General features: G+C 30.8%; 5 protein-coding genes across 6 annotated transcripts in view; 3 read left to right on the top strand and 2 right to left on the bottom strand.

The window, feature by feature from the left end:
- Nucleotides 1-754: 754 nt before the first annotated feature.
- Nucleotides 755-2322, bottom strand: Bet5 (blocked early in transport 5). Its single transcript, XM_011067734.2, has 3 exons — nt 2068-2322; nt 1043-1252; nt 755-965 (listed from the first exon to the last, which is right to left on the bottom strand). Exons 1-3 carry the CDS (start codon nt 2164-2166, stop codon nt 837-839), a joined length of 438 nt encoding a protein of 145 aa, XP_011066036.1. The 5' UTR covers nt 2167-2322; the 3' UTR covers nt 755-836.
- Nucleotides 2323-3081: 759 nt separating this feature from the next.
- On the top strand, nt 3082-5694 carry LOC147911038 (uncharacterized). The gene is made up of 3 exons (XM_087403362.1): nt 3082-3139; nt 3710-3998; nt 5381-5694. The coding sequence occupies exons 1-3, from the start codon at nt 3082-3084 to the stop codon at nt 5502-5504; spliced, it is 471 nt and encodes a 156-aa protein (XP_087259488.1). The 3' UTR covers nt 5505-5694.
- A 316-nt stretch (nt 5695-6010) lies between these two features.
- LOC105153102 (Male-specific RNA 98Ca) lies at nt 6011-7941 on the top strand. Its single transcript, XM_011067741.2, has one exon. It carries the CDS (start codon nt 6374-6376, stop codon nt 7916-7918), a length of 1545 nt encoding a protein of 514 aa, XP_011066043.2. The 5' UTR covers nt 6011-6373; the 3' UTR covers nt 7919-7941.
- Nucleotides 7942-9382: 1441 nt separating this feature from the next.
- Nucleotides 9383-13002, top strand: LOC105153101 (insulin-like growth factor-binding protein-related protein 1). The gene is made up of 4 exons (XM_011067740.2): nt 9383-9555; nt 9924-10125; nt 11656-11959; nt 12750-13002. Exons 1-4 carry the CDS (start codon nt 9398-9400, stop codon nt 12917-12919), a joined length of 834 nt encoding a protein of 277 aa, XP_011066042.1. The 5' UTR covers nt 9383-9397; the 3' UTR covers nt 12920-13002.
- Nucleotides 13003-18915, bottom strand: part of prom (prominin) — a 26465-nt gene continuing 20552 nt past the window's right edge. For both annotated transcript variants that reach the window (XM_087405254.1, XM_087405261.1), the window contains exons 11-17: nt 16572-16766; nt 15991-16213; nt 14162-14461; nt 13882-14040; nt 13575-13708; nt 13439-13483; nt 13003-13304 (exon numbers count right to left, since the gene is read on the bottom strand). In XM_087405254.1, coding sequence (XP_087261380.1) covers nt 13274-13304; nt 13439-13483; nt 13575-13708; nt 13882-14040; nt 14162-14461; nt 15991-16213; nt 16572-16766 — 1087 coding nt within the window. In that variant the 3' untranslated portion in view covers nt 13003-13273. The remainder of the gene's footprint in view (nt 13305-13438; nt 13484-13574; nt 13709-13881; nt 14041-14161; nt 14462-15990; nt 16214-16571; nt 16767-18915) is intronic.

Here is an 18915-nt window from a genome sequence, read left to right as displayed (position 1 = left end):
TGATTCGGGGGTCTAATTGTCTGAATGTTATAAGGATATTGTCCCTACTTCACTCTAAAATTTAAGATTTTAGACTATTACTCCCCATCATGTTACTTATAGCGCGGAAAGGATTTTTCGCACTATTTCGAGGTTCGCTATTACGAGGTTCCAGAGTGTATAATTATAGTAATAATGATTACTTAAGATGCTAAAATATCTGACTCTTCGAATGCCTATTGCACTACCTTTATTATACAAAAAAAAAACGTAAATATTAATTAGAATTATTACTTAGTAAGTTTAGAATACTGGCGTCTACAAATAATATATGAGTCTTGTATTAATTTAATTAATTTGCCTGTACTTGCCTGTAATTAATACTGTACAGCACAGAAATATCTTTTAAATATGCACTATTATTATCATTTTACATGTTACTGTAACAAGTGTATATATTTCTCTGGAAAGTAAAATAAATTGCTGTAAGAAACTAAAACTAAGACAAGACTGTTTGAAATTACAACTCTGCAAACTGTGCATATAACTTAATATTGAAATATATATGCGCAATATTTTGTCATTTATATTTGATAATAATAGAAGCTCTTGAATATTTACAACAAATGTTACATATTAGGTGTTGGAATTAATTCGTAGCGTTTTTTAATGAAAGAATGTTATTTATTTCACATGAGCATTAAAAAATACATTAATGAAAGTACTTCCCATCACTTGTAAAACGCTACGAATTAATTCCAACACCTAATATATATTTGGTATTATCTATTTATTATTTAAAAAGTTTAACTCGTTTCTTATGTAGTATAAAAATTTTATATTTTTTTTGTTATTATCTACAACGAACGACTTAGAAATAGAGGAGATTTTTTAAATAGTTCATCCACCTTCATTTTGAATAATTCACTTTGTATAGGTTCATTTAATTGACAGAGTGGATTTTTTACTACATATTCCAAGTAGACCTAAAATAAAAAATATGCGATTACACAGCATACATACACCTGTACTTCTATTAAAAGAAACAGGTATATGGTTTTACTTCTCTGTACAATTGCTGTAACAATTCTCTGGCATTCTGACTTGCATTATCAGTATTCAAAACAAATTTGAGACCCGATGGCGTTTCGAAGTAGTGAAGCGTATATTTGCTCGTCTTGTAATACAGAAACCCCTCCTTGGGATCTAACGGTGAGATTTTACTTACAAATGATTTTATGGAAAACAGCATCCCATACATTAATTTTGCCTCCTAAATTATATATACATTTCTGATAATTTTGTTTGATCATATAATCAATACATGCAATTTTATTTTTTACATTTACATCTCTCTTTCTTTCATAATTAGTTTGCTTTAAAATAGCTTAATACAACAACAAATTAATCACTATATATTATAATGAGATTCCTTCATTTAAAAGAATTTTTATTATATATATATATATATATATATATAGCTTGTTCAATTCAAAGTGTAGCTAGGTTTCAATTTTTTAACTTTACTTCTAAATAGCTATCGATTTTTTTTTAATTATCATCACAAAAGTATATATATGGATGAGGGTGCGTTCCGAGTTCCGCATGAAGCGCATGATGCATCATTTGTCCTTATTATTTACTTATTAATAAAAAAGGATAAAACAATCGTGTGTTTCATGTGCAACTCAAAACGCACCCTTAATATGATTGTAAATGTAATATATATATATAAAAAATGTCAAAAAATATTTGACATCTTATTAAAAGTTTTAGCTTATAAATTTATTTTTGACTTTTGCTGCAAATTAGCCTTCGTTTCAAGAACTCTTTACACTTATATATAGTAATTACCATTGCTGGTAATCAATCAATGCAAGTAAAAGGATTGTAGATAAATAAAATAAGTACATATTTTTAATCAAAGTTGATTAGTATCTGTAATGTATCTCTCAAGCTCGAATCCGTGTTTGCTAAGCCCAAACGATTGTATAGATTATTCCAAAAATTAATCTATCGCAACGTTGTTGTCATACCAGATTAGTTTTTCTAATCGACATGCAACGACTGTATAAACAACTACATTACCTCCTCTTTTGTTATCCCCGACTTATTTAACCTGTTCCACTCAGCGTAATACAGCAATGTGCCGGTTTTTGAAAAAATATACAAGTTGTGAATTGTCATAATGCTAGCACGTTGTCTTTCTTTCGTTTTACACCTTTGACTCTGCTAGTAGACCTTGCAATAATTGTTTTGACGTTTCCACGACGTTCAACACAACTGGACACAGCTGACTGCTCTGTATATATTCGTCACCTGGTGTTGAAGCGATCAAACTCCGCGCACAGGAAAATCGTCGATAATACTGGATTATACATTTATCTAATTGTAATAATATAGATAGCATGAACCCAGCGCATAATGCGAAATATTTGAAACAAAAATATAAAAAAATAAAAATATAAGAAAAATGTTTAATTAAAAAATTTTACACAATTCTCAATTAATATATAGATCTGAAGACACTGGCAGTGTCTCGGCGCTAAGCTACGCGCAGCGATATTAATTACCGCTGTTTTAATTTATATAATTTGTTTGTATTTTGCGAGGTATGACTGTTTTATGTAATATTTGTCATCACATAAATTCATATTTATAATGTAAGTAACATATTATAATTTTTACACAATTTTTGCACAATATTTCCATCATTCATAATAAAAATTTTATATATATGAAAAAATTTTATAAACATGAAAAAGAATTCTTTTGATATAATTCACAAGTCATTCAATGTTATAAAAGATCGTGCACCTTAATTGTTTCTATGACAACGAAACTAAAGATTTGATATATATTTTCGTATCTCTCGCAATCGATCTCCGCTTATCTTCACACTTTCAGTCACATGTTGAAGCACACTTTGTCAGTGATAAATCAATAAAGCAAAAACGACAAAACAGATTATTCAAAAATGTAAGCCAAAACTATGCATAAATGCTCCTGTCGATTGTATTATTTATTCCAAATCGTAAATGGCATACCTGCGCGAAGTTCCCACTTTCGAAAAATTAGATTTTATCTTGAAGAAAAATCAATATGTCCTTCCATAATGAAATTGATGGTAACAGACGATGTCCTAGCACTGGTTGCTGTGGTTAGTATGTATTGAATAACTTAAAAACAATGATAACAATTTCAGGTTCTGAAGTTAAAATAACCATATTTTTTATATGTATACGTAATTAAATATTTGATTATCTTTTATCATTTTTCATTAATATTCATAAAATTTGATATTTATCATCATTTACAAGCAGGAATATTATAATAGCTTTCATTAATAGTCACTGTATAATACGAATTTAATTACATTTTACCGAATTATTTTATGAAGAATTATAATTTTTAATTATCATAAAAAGTCATTAATCACTATAATACTATGAATATAAAAGTATGTAAGGAATAAATGTATTTATGATGATAACAAAAATGAATAATGTTATTCGAAAACATGCAGTTTGCACAAGAAAAATACTCTTTAAAGAGATTTATTTTATAACTGAATAAACGTATACATTTCTTTTTGTAACAACAAAATATTGAGATCCTAAAAATTCACATTGAAAGTGTTTTTCTTCCTTTAATATCTCTTCATTCATATATGTCAACTCATATATGTTTCAAGAATGCAATGGCTTTTAGCTTGCATATTGTGATACAGGAAACAATTGTGCATCAGGCGAAAGCAATTGTAAGGCGAGCATATCTTCGTGTAATTGCCAAAGTAACGTAGGATGCCTGAATCACCGTTGTAGCGGTTTGCGACCCACCGGAACTGCCGCGACGGGCGCATGTCCCGGACCATGTCAGTGCGTCGAGGAGGAAATTTGGAATAGTAACGTGCCACCTAAATCGAATTACCGATGGTTGAATAACTTCGCTGAGCTTCGCCGTCAATGGAGCGACCATGGTCGTCAGCAGGCATACAAGTGCCGCTGCAGCCGACCATGGTAAATAACAAGGATTTAGCAATATTGATGTCTCAGGCGCGAATGAAGTCGATGTAATGCGTGACACGATGATGAAAAGAATAATAGTTCTGTATTAGTCTAGAACATTTGCTCATTTTTCTTATTTCCAAATAACAGTGGCATTGATTACTTTTATTTTAAAGTATTTCAATAGTCCGTATTAATAATGCTAATGATAAATAAATTTTATAGGTAATTGAAGTTATTAAGCGTTGAACTATACCTTCAATAATCATTAAGCAATCCAATTTGTGAAAAGCTAACAAAGAAAATTTTAAAAAATTCTGATTGAACTACTCTTGGTAGTCAGTATTATGACAAAGAGTATGATAAGTGGTTTCAATTTTTTAAATGTAACTTTACGTTATTATATATTATATTTCATTTAAGTTTTATAAAAAGATACATGCATATTGAACTATATATTGCATAGTATTCTAAAATTGAATTTGACAGTGTGCTTATTTTTTCTTTCCCTTTAAGTTAATAATTAGATTATTTGTAACAAGATAATCAAGGCTTTAAAGAAAAATCTAAAAAATAATAAATAAAATGCCAATTTGAGTTAACACTGGTTATTAGTGTGTATTTTATACCATCTATTCAAAGTGAATAGTGAAACGTACGTTTCGAGGTCAAGGTCCTCTTCAGTACAAAAAAATTTACTTAAACTATTAATAATAAATTACATGATAGCGCATATGAGTATAAACTATTAATGTATAAAATACAAAAAATTATGGTGATGATATCCGAGTTAATCTTGGTCATCAAATTATTAAGTTTTACTATTCACTTTGAATAAATGATATAAAATACACATTAATAACCAATTGGTTCAAATTGGCATTTTATTAATTATTTTTTTAGATTATTTGTGTTTACAAAAATTTAAATTACAAATATTTTATTATAAAAAATGTAAAATGTATAAAGAATGTTATGTTACATTAATTAAACTTAATTTGTTTATACGTAAAATTTACGTATCTATAGCAGTATATTGTATTATTCAATAGTAATAGCTTTCTAGAGTTAAAGAACATTGTAAAATTTAGTAGCTTTCGCTTCCGGTTGTTTTTGGTGCGTAAGAAAAATGTTGCTCGTGTGCGACATCGCAATGTTTCAGAGTAAACTTATTGACCGTTTGCAGGAAAGTGGAGTTAGTGCTTATCTCTGTTTTCGTGAAAGCACTGTCTATTTGTAGTGTCGCTATTTCTTTCTTCTTTATTTTTTTTTATAGAAAGAATTCTCAAATGAATATGAACGCTAAGAGAATATTTCCCTTCAAAGATTTGAAGAAGATATTGAAAGAATTATTGAATTTCCTTATTTTGCACCGTATTGCATTTTGTTCGCAGCAGAACTGTCGCTTCATCCCGACCGTGTCTTTCACCAACGGCTCCATGTTCCGGTACTACATCGGACTGTCAGGTACACACCAAGGTGGATTCCTCGTTGAGATACCCTTTAAAATGCGCTTGAGATTCCTTTGAGGTAGTAAATTTTGCATGTTTTTACTGTGATGAAAAATAGAAGTAAATATTAGCGCGAAGAAAACAACTAAGATTTACTTAATTTCGCCATTCAGTTTAAGATTGCTTAATTTTTACTTAAAAAATTCTAATATTAATAATAAAAATATATATATAAAATATTAGTATACATAATTTTATATTACTTAAACATATTCCCTCATATATTAAATTTACGTATTTTATATATATATATATATATATATATATATATATATATAATATTAATATTGTAACATATATATTTTTTTAACCTGTAATACTAATACTAATTCTAATATTAATAATAACATCAATATAATTATATTTCAGTAAAATATTAGAACATATCCATTTGTCTTGTGAATTCAAATTTATGTTACTATATAATTATGACCAACTTATGGAATAGCAGGGTTAGAAGTGGTTAAGAAATGCAGAGTGAACAATGCAAGGCGCGGATATGTTTCTGACATCCTGTGTACACTTTAATTAAATTTGATGGGAAGACTGCAAGGATTTAATTCAGGCGCGGTTGGTTCGCGTACTCGATTTATGTAAATTAGCATAGTATAGTTAGAAGTAGGTAGCGAACGTTTCAAAGTTTCTTAATTATTCAGTAAAATCCGTAAAGTTGGCCAAACTAATTTGTATACAGACTTTAATGGCTTAGTAATTGGAACGTTTAAAATGTTAAACGATTAAAATGCAACCTTAACTCAGCTGCTGTAACTTTAATATGCATGGTCATTATGTCTATTACATTTATCATTACGTAATTTGAAAAGATATCATCGTGATTACATTGCGATTTTTACAAACGAACAGCATTTTAAGACGATGATTCCGGTAACTGCGGTTCGAGCGATAAGTCGTGCCTCGCTTTGTAACTGTCGTCTAAGATTCTTCTATCTTCGACAGAAATGCTGTGGGAGCCGTCGTTTAGCGGGTGGAGCAAGCAAATCGGAAATGGTACCAGCAGATAAATCGTCATCACCCAAACCTCTGAAACGGGAAGCAGGCGGTGGTTGCTCACCGCCAAGCTGTAGCTACTCATCGACCCACTATAATTCTCCTAACGTGGATTGCTCATCGATCGCTTCGTCTTGCTGCTCTTCGCAATGCAGATATCCTTCGTCACATCGGACATCCGATTGTCAGTCCTGTGCCCTGAAATCCATCTTAAAAAAGCGCAATTGTTGCCAGTCTAATACGAGTAGTTACTGCCTGTGCCAACCGATGCCACGCAGCTGTAATTGCCCGCCACCAATTCATGTGGACGCACGTGCTACTCACGAGTGTTCCTGCGATTGTCCATCCAGCCCGGAATGCGCCTGTCCACCTAGCGAACGAAGATTCCCAAAAGTGATGATTAAATGTCCCAACGCGCGTCTCTGCTGTCCATCTCCTCGATTACCACCCTGCCCCAAGTATCATTGCTCGTGTCAACCAAGATGTCTACCACCATCCTGCAATCCATGCACATCTTTCAAGTGTCAACGATCCATTTCAACCAAGGATTCTTGCCAACCTAACTCACCATGTCCATCCTGCCGACCAATTTCGATCACTTCGTCTTGTCATCCTCCGATGCCTTGCAGAGAATTGACCTTTTGCACTGAGCGTAACGATCGACTCTCTTCGCCCTGTACAGGTCAGTCTTGGCGTGAGATCATTAGCGATAAAAACTCGAAAAGTAACATCTGTAATGAACAAAATGACGATAAGGCACGAAAAACATGTGTTAAAAAAGATAGTAACTATTGTTATTGCGTGACGGATTGCGCTGGATCCGAGGATGAGTCCAAATATGCTGATCAAAGTCGCGATTTAATATTAGACGAGGAATCTATACAAAATTCAACGTCAAAAACATTTATTAATTTAACGGATACCACAAATCCTTCGAAGTCTGTCGATCCTGGCTCGTGTGATGTGCCGGAGCAAAGGGATGAGATCGCTTTTGAAAATACAACAAAGGCTTTTGAAGCATGTACCACTGAAAAATCTTCGAAGGATTCATGGTACACTCCATGTACTCCATGTCATATTCCATCCAACAATGATACAAAGTCCGATTGTGTATTCCGCAAGGAATGTCCGGCCGCTGGCGGAAACGTGTCTAGGAATCCTGTTTTGGCAAGATTATTGAGTCGCATTAAATCATTTAATCGGGTAAGAGATTTATCAACTCCAAATAAAACGCTGTTTCGACAACAACATAGAGTTACTTTTTGCAATGTTCCGCGAGCGCGTGTCAGATTGTTGGCGGATGCTTCAATAAGCAAAAGCAATCCGACAACCACATCGACACATGGAATCGACAGACGACGCAGGAATGGTGGATCTTTGAAAGAAGATACTAGCTTACAACGAGAAAATTGAGTAATGCTATTGAATGCGTTTTAAAATTGCGATCTTCTACTATTCGCGACGATTTAATCTTCTTTACCTAAGTCGTATAGGAATGTTGCCAGTTTTATCACTTTATAAATCAAGACTGCTCGCTTCTGTTATATTTTAAAATGACTAGCGATAGGAACAATAGGAATGTGAATAAAATTCCGAGGGAATATTTATCTGTAAGATATTTCTGCTATTAATACAGAAAATTAATTATTAATACGTTTAAGAAAGAAAAGAGAGAATATTTTTAAAAAATCTAAACATTTTCAAAAATCGAATTAGTATTTTAATATCAGTAGCTCTCTTTCTTTAAATTTAAAAATAAATTTCTTGTTCAAAATGATATTTTACAAAAATACGTTAAAAATGATTTTAATGCTTTATGCGAATATATCTAATGTCTAATATTTTATATTTTACACAAATTTACTTATGTGATTCATAAAAAAAAATGGGATTAAATATCACTATAAAATTACAAGTCTTCTTAATTTCATCGATTTCAAAAAACGTATTCATTTTAAATCCACAAAAAATAAATTTATATAAAAAAATTTGTGTTCAAAAATTTTGAGAAACTTAGGAAATCTGTTTTGTTACTTTAATTATGTGCAATGCGTGAGAGACTGATATTTACTGTACCTTATGTTGTAACCAAAGGACCAATGTGTCACGTGATGTGGTGCATCCAGTAGGTGTCAGCTGTACGTCGGAGGAAACATCGATAGCATACGAAAAGAAAAACGAAAGGAAGGCATGCTGTGATGTGTTTTCTAATCTTGGTGGCATCGGCTATTCGACTCTTATTCCGAGCCCGTTGGCATTAATATCCTTCGTGCTGCTGATTCTTATAGCTGTTATCTGGTCCTCCGGTTCAACCTTTTATCGTCGTTACTTATTACGCAAGAGAGTCTGCTGGAAATATCTGAGCTTATAATTACACAATGTATCCTTGTACGTGCGATTAAACGAGACGAAATGAAAAATAAAAAAATTTAATTTTCTCTAATAATAAATAAAAATTTTAATTTTCATCAAAATGCATAAGTAGATATGTAAGCGGACACTTATACTGAAAATTTGCAATCAAAGTTAGCATGAAATATAAATTTGATCAATAGCCTATAAGCTACGCATTGTTATCAAATATAAAGTTCATGGCACAATAAAAATACTCGTAAAATGTAAAACAATGTATAACGATAAATAAATGATTTATCAACGTACCAAACCACGAAGAAGAGAATATTAATTTTTTTATTTTATTGTATAATATTTTTTCTGCGATTTAAATCTATAAAATACGTATAATTCTTATTAAATGACGAGAATGTATTGTATATAACGATTACTTTGCGGGACTTTTTTTAATATATGTGGTACATAATAGTTTAGCCTCCCCCATCACATCGGGAGTGACATGGCGAATGACGTTCGCGCTTTCTATCAGTCGGCGAAATGACGTGCCGGAGAGCGTTTCCGTTCACGTTTTTGGCGGTGTTGGTGTTCTGTGCCACATTCCGACGAGGTACTCCCGCTGTCGCTGGAACCATCGAAAATAAGAGTGTCACTGAGAAAGCGCAACCAGAGGGTTGCATTGAGTGCGGATATTACAGGTACACGCGGTCGTAATTAAAGTTGAATATAATCAATGATTGTAGCATAATATAAAATGACCGCAAAGAAGCTTGAAGAAAAAATTATTCAGCAAAAGAATATTAGAGGATATTAAAAATATTAGAGTTTCCATTTTTCTATGTATTTTTTTCTTAATTTGTATTGTAAGGAGTTATAATTTAAGACAAAAAATAGTACTTTTCTCGAAATACAAATACTCTAAGAAATACTCTAAAAAATACTGCTTTTTTTTCTAATCATAACTATATTTATAAATTAGAAAAATAAAAATAAAAATTCGATAAGCTGCCATAATCAATATTAAAATCAATATTAAAATCTTTTTTCATTCATTGTACATAAATAGATGTCCAGAGAATCCTGGAAAATGCTTGTTGGGCTCGGTTCCTGATCCTTGTGGATGTTGTCCGGAAACTGGTTTGTGCGCTCGTCTCCTCGATGAACCATGTTGGAACGCGAGCATTCCACTTTTATCTCCAAAAAGCCGTAATGATGGATACTGCGCAAGAAATTATCTATGCGAGTTACGCTCCGATTTACAAGAAAAGGTACAAAAATGCAGTTTGTTTTTACAAGCGCTAAATGAGATCTTTAAATGCACGATTAATTTTACTTTAATATCTAGCGAGAAACAAAGTTTAATATCTTACAAAATCGGTTTTCTCAATATCGCAGAGAATGTGTATGTCGCCTTGTATCTCTGAAAAATTTTCAATTTAGTTGTGTAAGCAAATTTCTAGAGTTTATTCGCTTGTTCCACTACATTCGAACATAACTGTTTGTGTTACTGATTGAGTTATTCTATTTTCGAAAAGGACTCGGTACACACCTATGTTGTCACATGCTCGACAATTGATAGATCACATGTTTGGATCGTGTACTTTTTCAGGTGTAATAATTGGCTCTCGTTCGATCTCGTCTGATTTCACATAGTCTCGTAATGGCTGTCTAACAACTTACATGATATTATCGCCGATTTAACATAATTGTATATATAGATAGTCCGAAAGTCAATTTAAAGACAAAGACATCACAACAATTGTTTTATTAGACATACTATTTATTAGTGTCTCTATTTTCAATAAATTTTATAATATGAATATAAAATAATTTACACGCTATTGCTATGTACTAGATTTCTTTAAAGAGTAGATTATTTTCAAGAGCATTCGTTGAATTCGCGCAAAGCTAAGAGCACGAGTCACATGGAATATTTATCACTTCTGTAAGTGATAAATTCACTTTCTCAATTAAGACCTAAGAAGACCACGTTCTAGATCACTCGCTCTCAATGAGCGCGGTAATAAAATATCCCGCTTTCTGGGTTAGTTTGATATAAAAATGGGAATCACGAGTCATTGCGCAAACGATATCTAACGCAGTCTCACGTATATCATCCATCCACTGTGCTATGCTGTCAGTCAGATCTAAGCTTCAAGATTGCAGTCACCGACGACTTACGGTCGCTGACCCGCTCCGCTGGCCTTTTCGCATCTAATTTCGTCTTATCGTGCACCGTGGGCCGTGATCGCATTGTGAGAATATATGCTCACACACGTCATGCAATCAAACAATCAGGCAGACCGTTTATGATAGACACGGGCTGGATAAGAATACTTTTCGCTATATAGTCTTAAGGGGTAGGAGCCATATTAATAGCCATAGATCTCTCAAAGCTCATTTCGGTTGACTGTATACGAATACTAATTGTTTACATCAACCATTTAATTGCATTAAACTTATACTTTAAACTGTTTAAACAGACATTAATTATTCTCCTGGTTGAGCGAACTATCTATGAAGACAATTCGCGTGTTATGTTTGTATCATTGAAATTCTCAGGATATAGCGAAGACATGTGGCGCACAAAGTAGCACATTACCAACTTTAAACGATTTAACTTCTCCATAGTAAAATGTGAGACAATTGTTTTGTCTCTGAATATCAAATGATAGTCATTCTGTTTGCAAAGTGAAAAAAAAATAGTAGTAATAAGAAAATAACAGTAGCAACATCTTACATTATAGGAAAAACATACGTAAAATTAATAGAAACAAATAAATTTAATTTCTATATAGGATGCACCGGAAGCAGCTTGCGTCTGTATGGAACAGAGCCCAGCCTGCGGTAGCAATAATGAGACTTACTCGACGCCATGTGCGTTGCACGAAGAGGCGATGAAACTCAGAAACTCATCTTCCTTGAGATTACAGCATCTCGGTCCTTGTGAAAGTAGACCTTGGATTCTGACAACTTTGGAAGATGTTGTCTCACCTTTTGGTCAACGCGTCGCACTTAATTGTGAGGCAAAGGGCTTCCCAGTGCCGGATATCTTTTGGGAATTTCATTCAGCTGACGGGAGAAGAGTATTGAAATTGCCGGGTAATGCAATATACAATATTAATGTTACAATAAAATATTTCACAAAATATTTACGATACATCAACTGAAATAAAATAAAATTAATTAATTAAATTGTTCTAAATATAATATCTGTGGATATAATGTCGAACGAATAAAATTAAAAATTATAAATTTAAAAATCATCCGTGTGATATAGTAGTATTCAATAACATTTAAATCTCCGTCGGCAATATGAGGTCTTTAAAGGCACTATCGATCTTTTAATCGTGAATTGTAGAGGTAGATAAATTTAAATCTGTAAAAGGTAAGTGAAATAAAATCCGACTTCTATGATGGTAAAAACTCGTTGTTAAAGCTTTGACAAGAATATTAAAATCTTTTTACATTTTCATATAATCCGGAGCAATAAAAAAATTGTTCTGTTTCTCAAAGACTTCTATTGCTGACACACTGAAAAAAAAGATTGGCTGCTGCAACAAATTAGATGATAAAATATGGCATAGCATTTTTAATTGGCTGTAGCAGCCAATTTTTGATTGCGTTAGTCTATTCGCAATGTCAGTATAGGATTCCGATAAGCTAACACAGCCAAAAAAAATTGGCTGCTGCAATCAATTAAAAATGCTGTGCCATATTTTACTATCTAATTTGCTGTACACAGCAGCTAATCTTTTTTTTAGTGTAGAAAAGTTAAAATTTCATGTTGTCGGCGGATTAAATTTGCTTGAGACTTATTTTAGTTGCTGTGTATAATTATACAAACATAACATATTATAGAATTTAATATAATCTGTAGTTTTATTTATAGGAGAGGAGCATCAGGCGACCATACATACAAGCGATGGTCCAGAACCACTCATGCGAACATCTTGGATGCAATTGGCTCGGCTAGATGAGGAACATATGGGGATGTATTATTGTATTGCTAACAATTCCATAGGTGAAGCAAGCACTTCTTCATTCGTGTCCATGTTGTGAATGTGCTTTTATCTTGTGAGACAATCTGTCGTGTAACTGCTGTGTTCACAAATATGATGCAAAAAGAAAAATAAGTTAACTAATATGTTTGAGAAGTTTATTTTTTAACAAACAAACGCATGAAGAAATCTTCGCACAAATGATACAATTCTAAGACCGAGTAGACTTCATAAAAATATATGAGTTGGCTTTTAGAAATTTGCTTGCAATGAGTTAGACACAAGTAAAACTTATTTTGTACGATTTATACTTTAAGCTTCATCAATATTTTTGCTAATATTAAATCCTAATGCTATATTAGTTTCTTTCTGAGTCTACCTGCAACGCGAGGTCATCGTCCTTCGCCTTCGTCTGTTACCAATTGCTTTGTGGCGGCGGCGGTGGACTATAAAATATAATTGCAATTATAAACAAAAGTTTACAAACATAATTTTAATGAAACATGATTTTATACACGCTTTTAATATTATATTGTAATTATCCAAATATAAAGTAAGAAAGTACATTAATCTTACTTACTCTGGCATCTGCCACGTTCTGTCGTCATCCGTATTGAGACTTTCTCTGAAAAAAAAAAAGATATATTTTTATTTTTTGATCATTTTGATCATATGTTTTTTTTCTTTTAGATTGTCAATTAATTGAGAATACTAACGCTCTTGTTGACAATAGAGTAGCATCTTCTACAAAACTGGACGATTTTTTGTATACTAATGACAAAATATGAGCTGTTGGTGTGCTAATTATCATAACAATTGCGCCTATCAACGTGGCAAACCAGAAACCATCCTAAAAGTATAGATTATATAAGACATTTCATTAAAAATGAAATTTTAATTGTTTTCAGTTATTTCTGCTATTACACATTGAATATTTGTGTTTTTTCTTGTTTTTCTCACTTATAATGAAATTATTCAATATTTAACTGATATATTTAATCATACATTCTAAATTATACATACAAGAGGGCTTAAAATGTGAGCACATAGCAAATATCTTAATCCTTCTAGAACGTCCCATAAAGGTCGACATTTGGATATTTCCCTATCCATCTCAGAGAATACGTGAGTCCGCCATTGATCTAGATAATTCGATAGTCGGTCCACATACGACTTTGTTTTCTGCACATACGATTATTGAACGATAAATTTTAATATTTATGCTTTCTGAATAATCCTCATGAATAGAATATATGTATTTTTTAAAATAATTTGCGAAGAAGAACTTTTGAATATCATTCACCGATTGAGCAATCTTCTCTCCCTGATGATCTATGTAATATTGTATCGTCCTTAGATGCGAAATCGATTGATTAACTTGACGCCAAAGAGGTTGCACCTGCAATTCTAGAACTGCAAGACGATAGACCAGATCATCCTGTAACCTCATTAGCGGTTTCACCTGTCGCAATGTCAGATCCCTCATTGTTATTCCAATGCTTTGCAGTTCCCTGGCAATACTTCGATCCTGTAGCTGACGGGATACATTGTCCAGTTGATCAGACAATGTACTTATATCTTTACTCAGAATCGGACCTTGGATCTGTGAACGGATAGAAAATAGCAGTTATGATAATTGGAAAATAAAAAAAATGATTTCCTGGAAAGTATAGAAGAAAAGATGATAAAGTGGATCTTCATTTCGTACAATTCTTTTTTTGTATTTAATTTTATTTTTCAATTTTATTCAAGTTAACGATAATAAATAATAATTATTCTAAGTTTAATATAAAATAATATAAAATACATTTGAAATGATTAAGACAATTTACAAAAAGGAAAAAAATGTTTAAATGAAAAACGATATTATGATGTGACTATTTGAATGTGATAATGAAGTGTTTTCCTTTCCCATATTTTTATAAAATTTGATTTTTTTATGTTTTTTTATTTCCTAAAGTTTAAACAGCCTGAATTTATAGAACTTCCTTAATTAACGTATTGAGATATTATCAAGTTCAAAAGTTTCTTTTCGTGAATATATTCTCCTAATACTTTTTGCGTTAATCCTCGTAAATGTTTATTACGAGCACTTCTCCCTCACTTTGCAAAAGTCCTCCAGGAACTTTTTAATAAAATAATAATCACTAAAATTTTTTTACGAAAAATAATTGCAACATTTCTCATTAAAAACTCGGAACTCACATTACTTAGGCAACCCAATACAATACAAAAACACTGACAAATTTACATTTAATTACATCGCGAAAATACAGTTATTCTAATTTATTTATCTCCTCCAAATAGAAGAATATAGCAATTTAAAAATTAATTTAGAATATAAACTTGTTACTTACAAATTTAATCATATTAAACTTGGTATTAAATTGACTCATTATTTATGAACTAAATCATGTTAATATTAAAATCATATTAAAAAAAACTTTAATATACTTTGTTTTAGATAAATATTAATTGTTAACCAAAAGATCGTGTTAGTTGTAACAGTAATTGTTTTGATATCTATCTCTAAAAACAAATTAAAAACTTTTTGGAAAAAAAAGATATTAATTATAATATTATAAAATTGTACATGGAGTCTACATTATCATATTATCAACTTTTCTTTTAATCTTTTTTACAAAATTTCGCTACTTAAAATATTATTGTAAAAAATGGAAAAGCATGTTAATTACATGAATAATTTTCCATATAGAGATTATAGAATATTAAAATAAATGTATATATGTGTATGTTATTACACTTAATAAATTGACGTAGTTATGCACAGCTAAATAGACTTTAATTAGTAGTTTACACCATAATCATGGAAACAACTCGTTGTGAAATCTGTGTCGTTTATCAAAGTACCCGTCTAGCACTACGTAGTGATGCAGCTGCGCAATTTGTTACTTTCCTTTAATGCCAGTAGATTTTTCTTTCGAAAAAATTCTTCAAAGCCAAAGTAATCTGAAGACTTTAATCAAGTTGTTAAAGTCTAAAAATCTTCGTTTTTATCATAAATAAAATACAAAATCTTTGCTTTCATTTTGAAGAATATAAAAATAAAAAGTTGAAGTATATTTAACAAGAGTAACAAATAAACGTTTATAAATAAATTGTGATAAGTACCATAATTCTATGCGCGGTGAGATTCAAACCACAGGCGTATAAGAGATCCTGAAGACATTGTCGTAAATTTGGCGTTAATATTTGTAGACCCTTTAAATCAACTTTAATACTTGAAATTGCTCTAGACAGGCCTGGCCATGCCCAATGTGCAGTCAAATATTCCAGTTTCATCGCGTTTTCCAACCCCAAGGCGGGATAAGCTGCCTCGTTGTTTCGACATTTTCTGCAAATAAACATTGGTACTGAAAATACGCATTGTAAATCGTTGTGTCTACATGTTATAACCTGAGGGGATGTAATAAAAAATATAAGTGTAATTTACACTGCAGTGTACAGTTAAACTACATAAAAATAAATGTTATTAAACTCAACGATACGGTATTTTCGTTAAAATTCCTAAAACATTATTTTCCTAAATAATCATAAAAAATGTATTCTCATTAGAAATATGATTGACATGGATCTAAAAAATGTTTTTTAATCGATAATTCTTGTAACAGTATCCACTTTATAATTTGCAGTTTCTACAATAATTTAAGATCGAATATCATGAAGCTTTATTAGATTAATTAAAAACTTACTCAAAGAGATCCTTGAGAGGTAATGCGAGCCTTCTTCCTAAAAACATTCGAGTTTCCAACACAACTTCCATAGTATGATAGTTAGGATCGTATAGCGGTCGACATATCAACATTTCTGTATGACTAGCGATACCCAAAGCGATGATGAACACTGCCCATAGTGTAATCGAGACGAAACAGCTTGTAGCTACACCACTGAAATCCGATCGGCACAATCAATCTGACGATCTGTCTTATTAGATCTAAACAATATCCATTAAAATGATTAAATCAAATTCTCTATTATCAGAGAACTTAGCAAATGATAATTTATCATAATATAAATATTTATTTATATTGCAATATTTCTCTTTTTACATAAACGATCATGTGGAATGATTTGAACAACATATTGTATATTATTGACAATTTTCTGGTTTATTAATATTTGGAAATAATAAATATGGATTTAACCACAATTTTCTGAAAAGAGTAAGTAGAAATTAAATAAATATTAAATAGAAATACATTAGGTAGCACATTGAATAGCTTGTAATACTTTTAAAAAATGATGTAATTTTTATAACCCTTTTTTATTGTAGATTCTCGATGGACTTGCATATTTAAAGATTCGTAAAAAATAGTTATTTAAAAAGAAAAAAAACGTGTTAAAACAATAACTATAAAATAATATTGTCAACAATTCACATTTTTCATTTGAGAGTAAAAATATGTTAAGTAACTATTCTTTAAATAGATTAATTGATAGAATTATAATATATGTATGTAGAAATATTAGGTGTTGGAATTAATTCGTAGCGTTTTTAATGAAAGAATGTTATTTATTTCACATGAGCATTAAAAAATACATTAATGAAAGTACTTCCCATCACTTGTAAAACGCTACGAATTAATTCCAACACCTAATATATATAAAATATATTTTATAAAAATATTTAAAAATTATTATTTAATAAAGATATGAAACTTATTTTATCATTATTTTGCATATTATTTTTTATGTTATAATATTATATAAAAGCAAAATCATTATATCAAAAATATTACGTATTAATAGCAGGGGAATAGGGGACTCAGATTTGTGCCAAGTATGGAGTAACGAATTAGTGAAGGGAGGTAAGAGCGGACGGATAACAAAAAAAAGAGTCTCGTGATTAAAACTGTTGCACATATATTTTTGTTATATATATATACCTATATATTTGTTGCATATATTTTTCATATATAGTATATATATATAATATATGTAATCATGTAGAATATCCAAATTTGGAATTTTGTTTCTGCTTATAAATTCATCCATTATAATTTTTAAATTATGATTTTGTACAACATCTGAATGAATATGCAAAACAATCGTACTATTTAACAAAATTGGAAGTACCGTAGGACGTAGATAAGTTTTTAATCTCCTAAGAGCCGAAAAAGATTTTTTCGCAGTGTAGGATGTTGCCGGGATTGTAAGTAGAAGTTTTATCATTTTTTGTGTATTCTGATATAATTTCTCTCACGGCTACATCTTTTTTCAAAAATTTTAAATTACAAATCTCTATTTTCTTGTCCTCCACTATATTATAAAACATCGTTTGATGTAGTTTTAATTTGCTCCTATCAAAATCCGTTTTATATATTGTAATAATGCGATCAATATTACTCGTGAAATACCAGTCGACAATCGTGAAAGAGACAATCGCCGATCAAGTTGTAAACACGCAACTTTGCAACATATATAGTTTAATTAACTTTTATTTTCAATTTTAACTTTTAAATTCAATAAAATATTAAATAATAAATTATTTCGTCAAAAAATAATTTATACATTCTTTGGATTTCCAAATGTGGAATTCCATACATCGAAAAATTTCAAGTGTGGAATACTCCATATGAATCACACTCTAGTCGACGCCCATGATTAATAGTGCAAATACGCTATATAATTAATGAGTCATAAAGTTGCCTTTAATTTTAAAACAAAAGATACCGAAACAATGAAATAATGATATAATATAATGAAAAATGTGAATATAATTGCTTACAAAATAAACGTACAAAGTGAATAAAATTGTTCTGACCAATATTACAGTCCATTATAAACTTAGTGTAATATTTATTAGTTATATATATTAACAACATACATATTAATAACATAATAATAATATTTCAGAGTAATTATATATATATATATATATATATATATATATATATTGTATATAGAGTTCTAAAACTACGCGTCGACTAAATTTTCGGTCTGGCAACACAATTCAGTTAACAAGTGTTTTTTTTACAATAAATTTTGTAGAACATGGCATCACTTTCGTTAAACTTAAAGATTGGTATTTATAAA

The sequence above is a fragment of the Acromyrmex echinatior genome, chromosome 1 (genome assembly GCF_024713525.1).
Source record: "Acromyrmex echinatior isolate Ae372 chromosome 1, ASM2471352v2, whole genome shotgun sequence".
Classification (NCBI taxonomy): domain Eukaryota; kingdom Metazoa; phylum Arthropoda; class Insecta; order Hymenoptera; family Formicidae; genus Acromyrmex; species Acromyrmex echinatior.
Note: the sequence above shows the minus strand (reverse complement) of the source record. Positions and strands in the feature narration are given on the sequence as shown.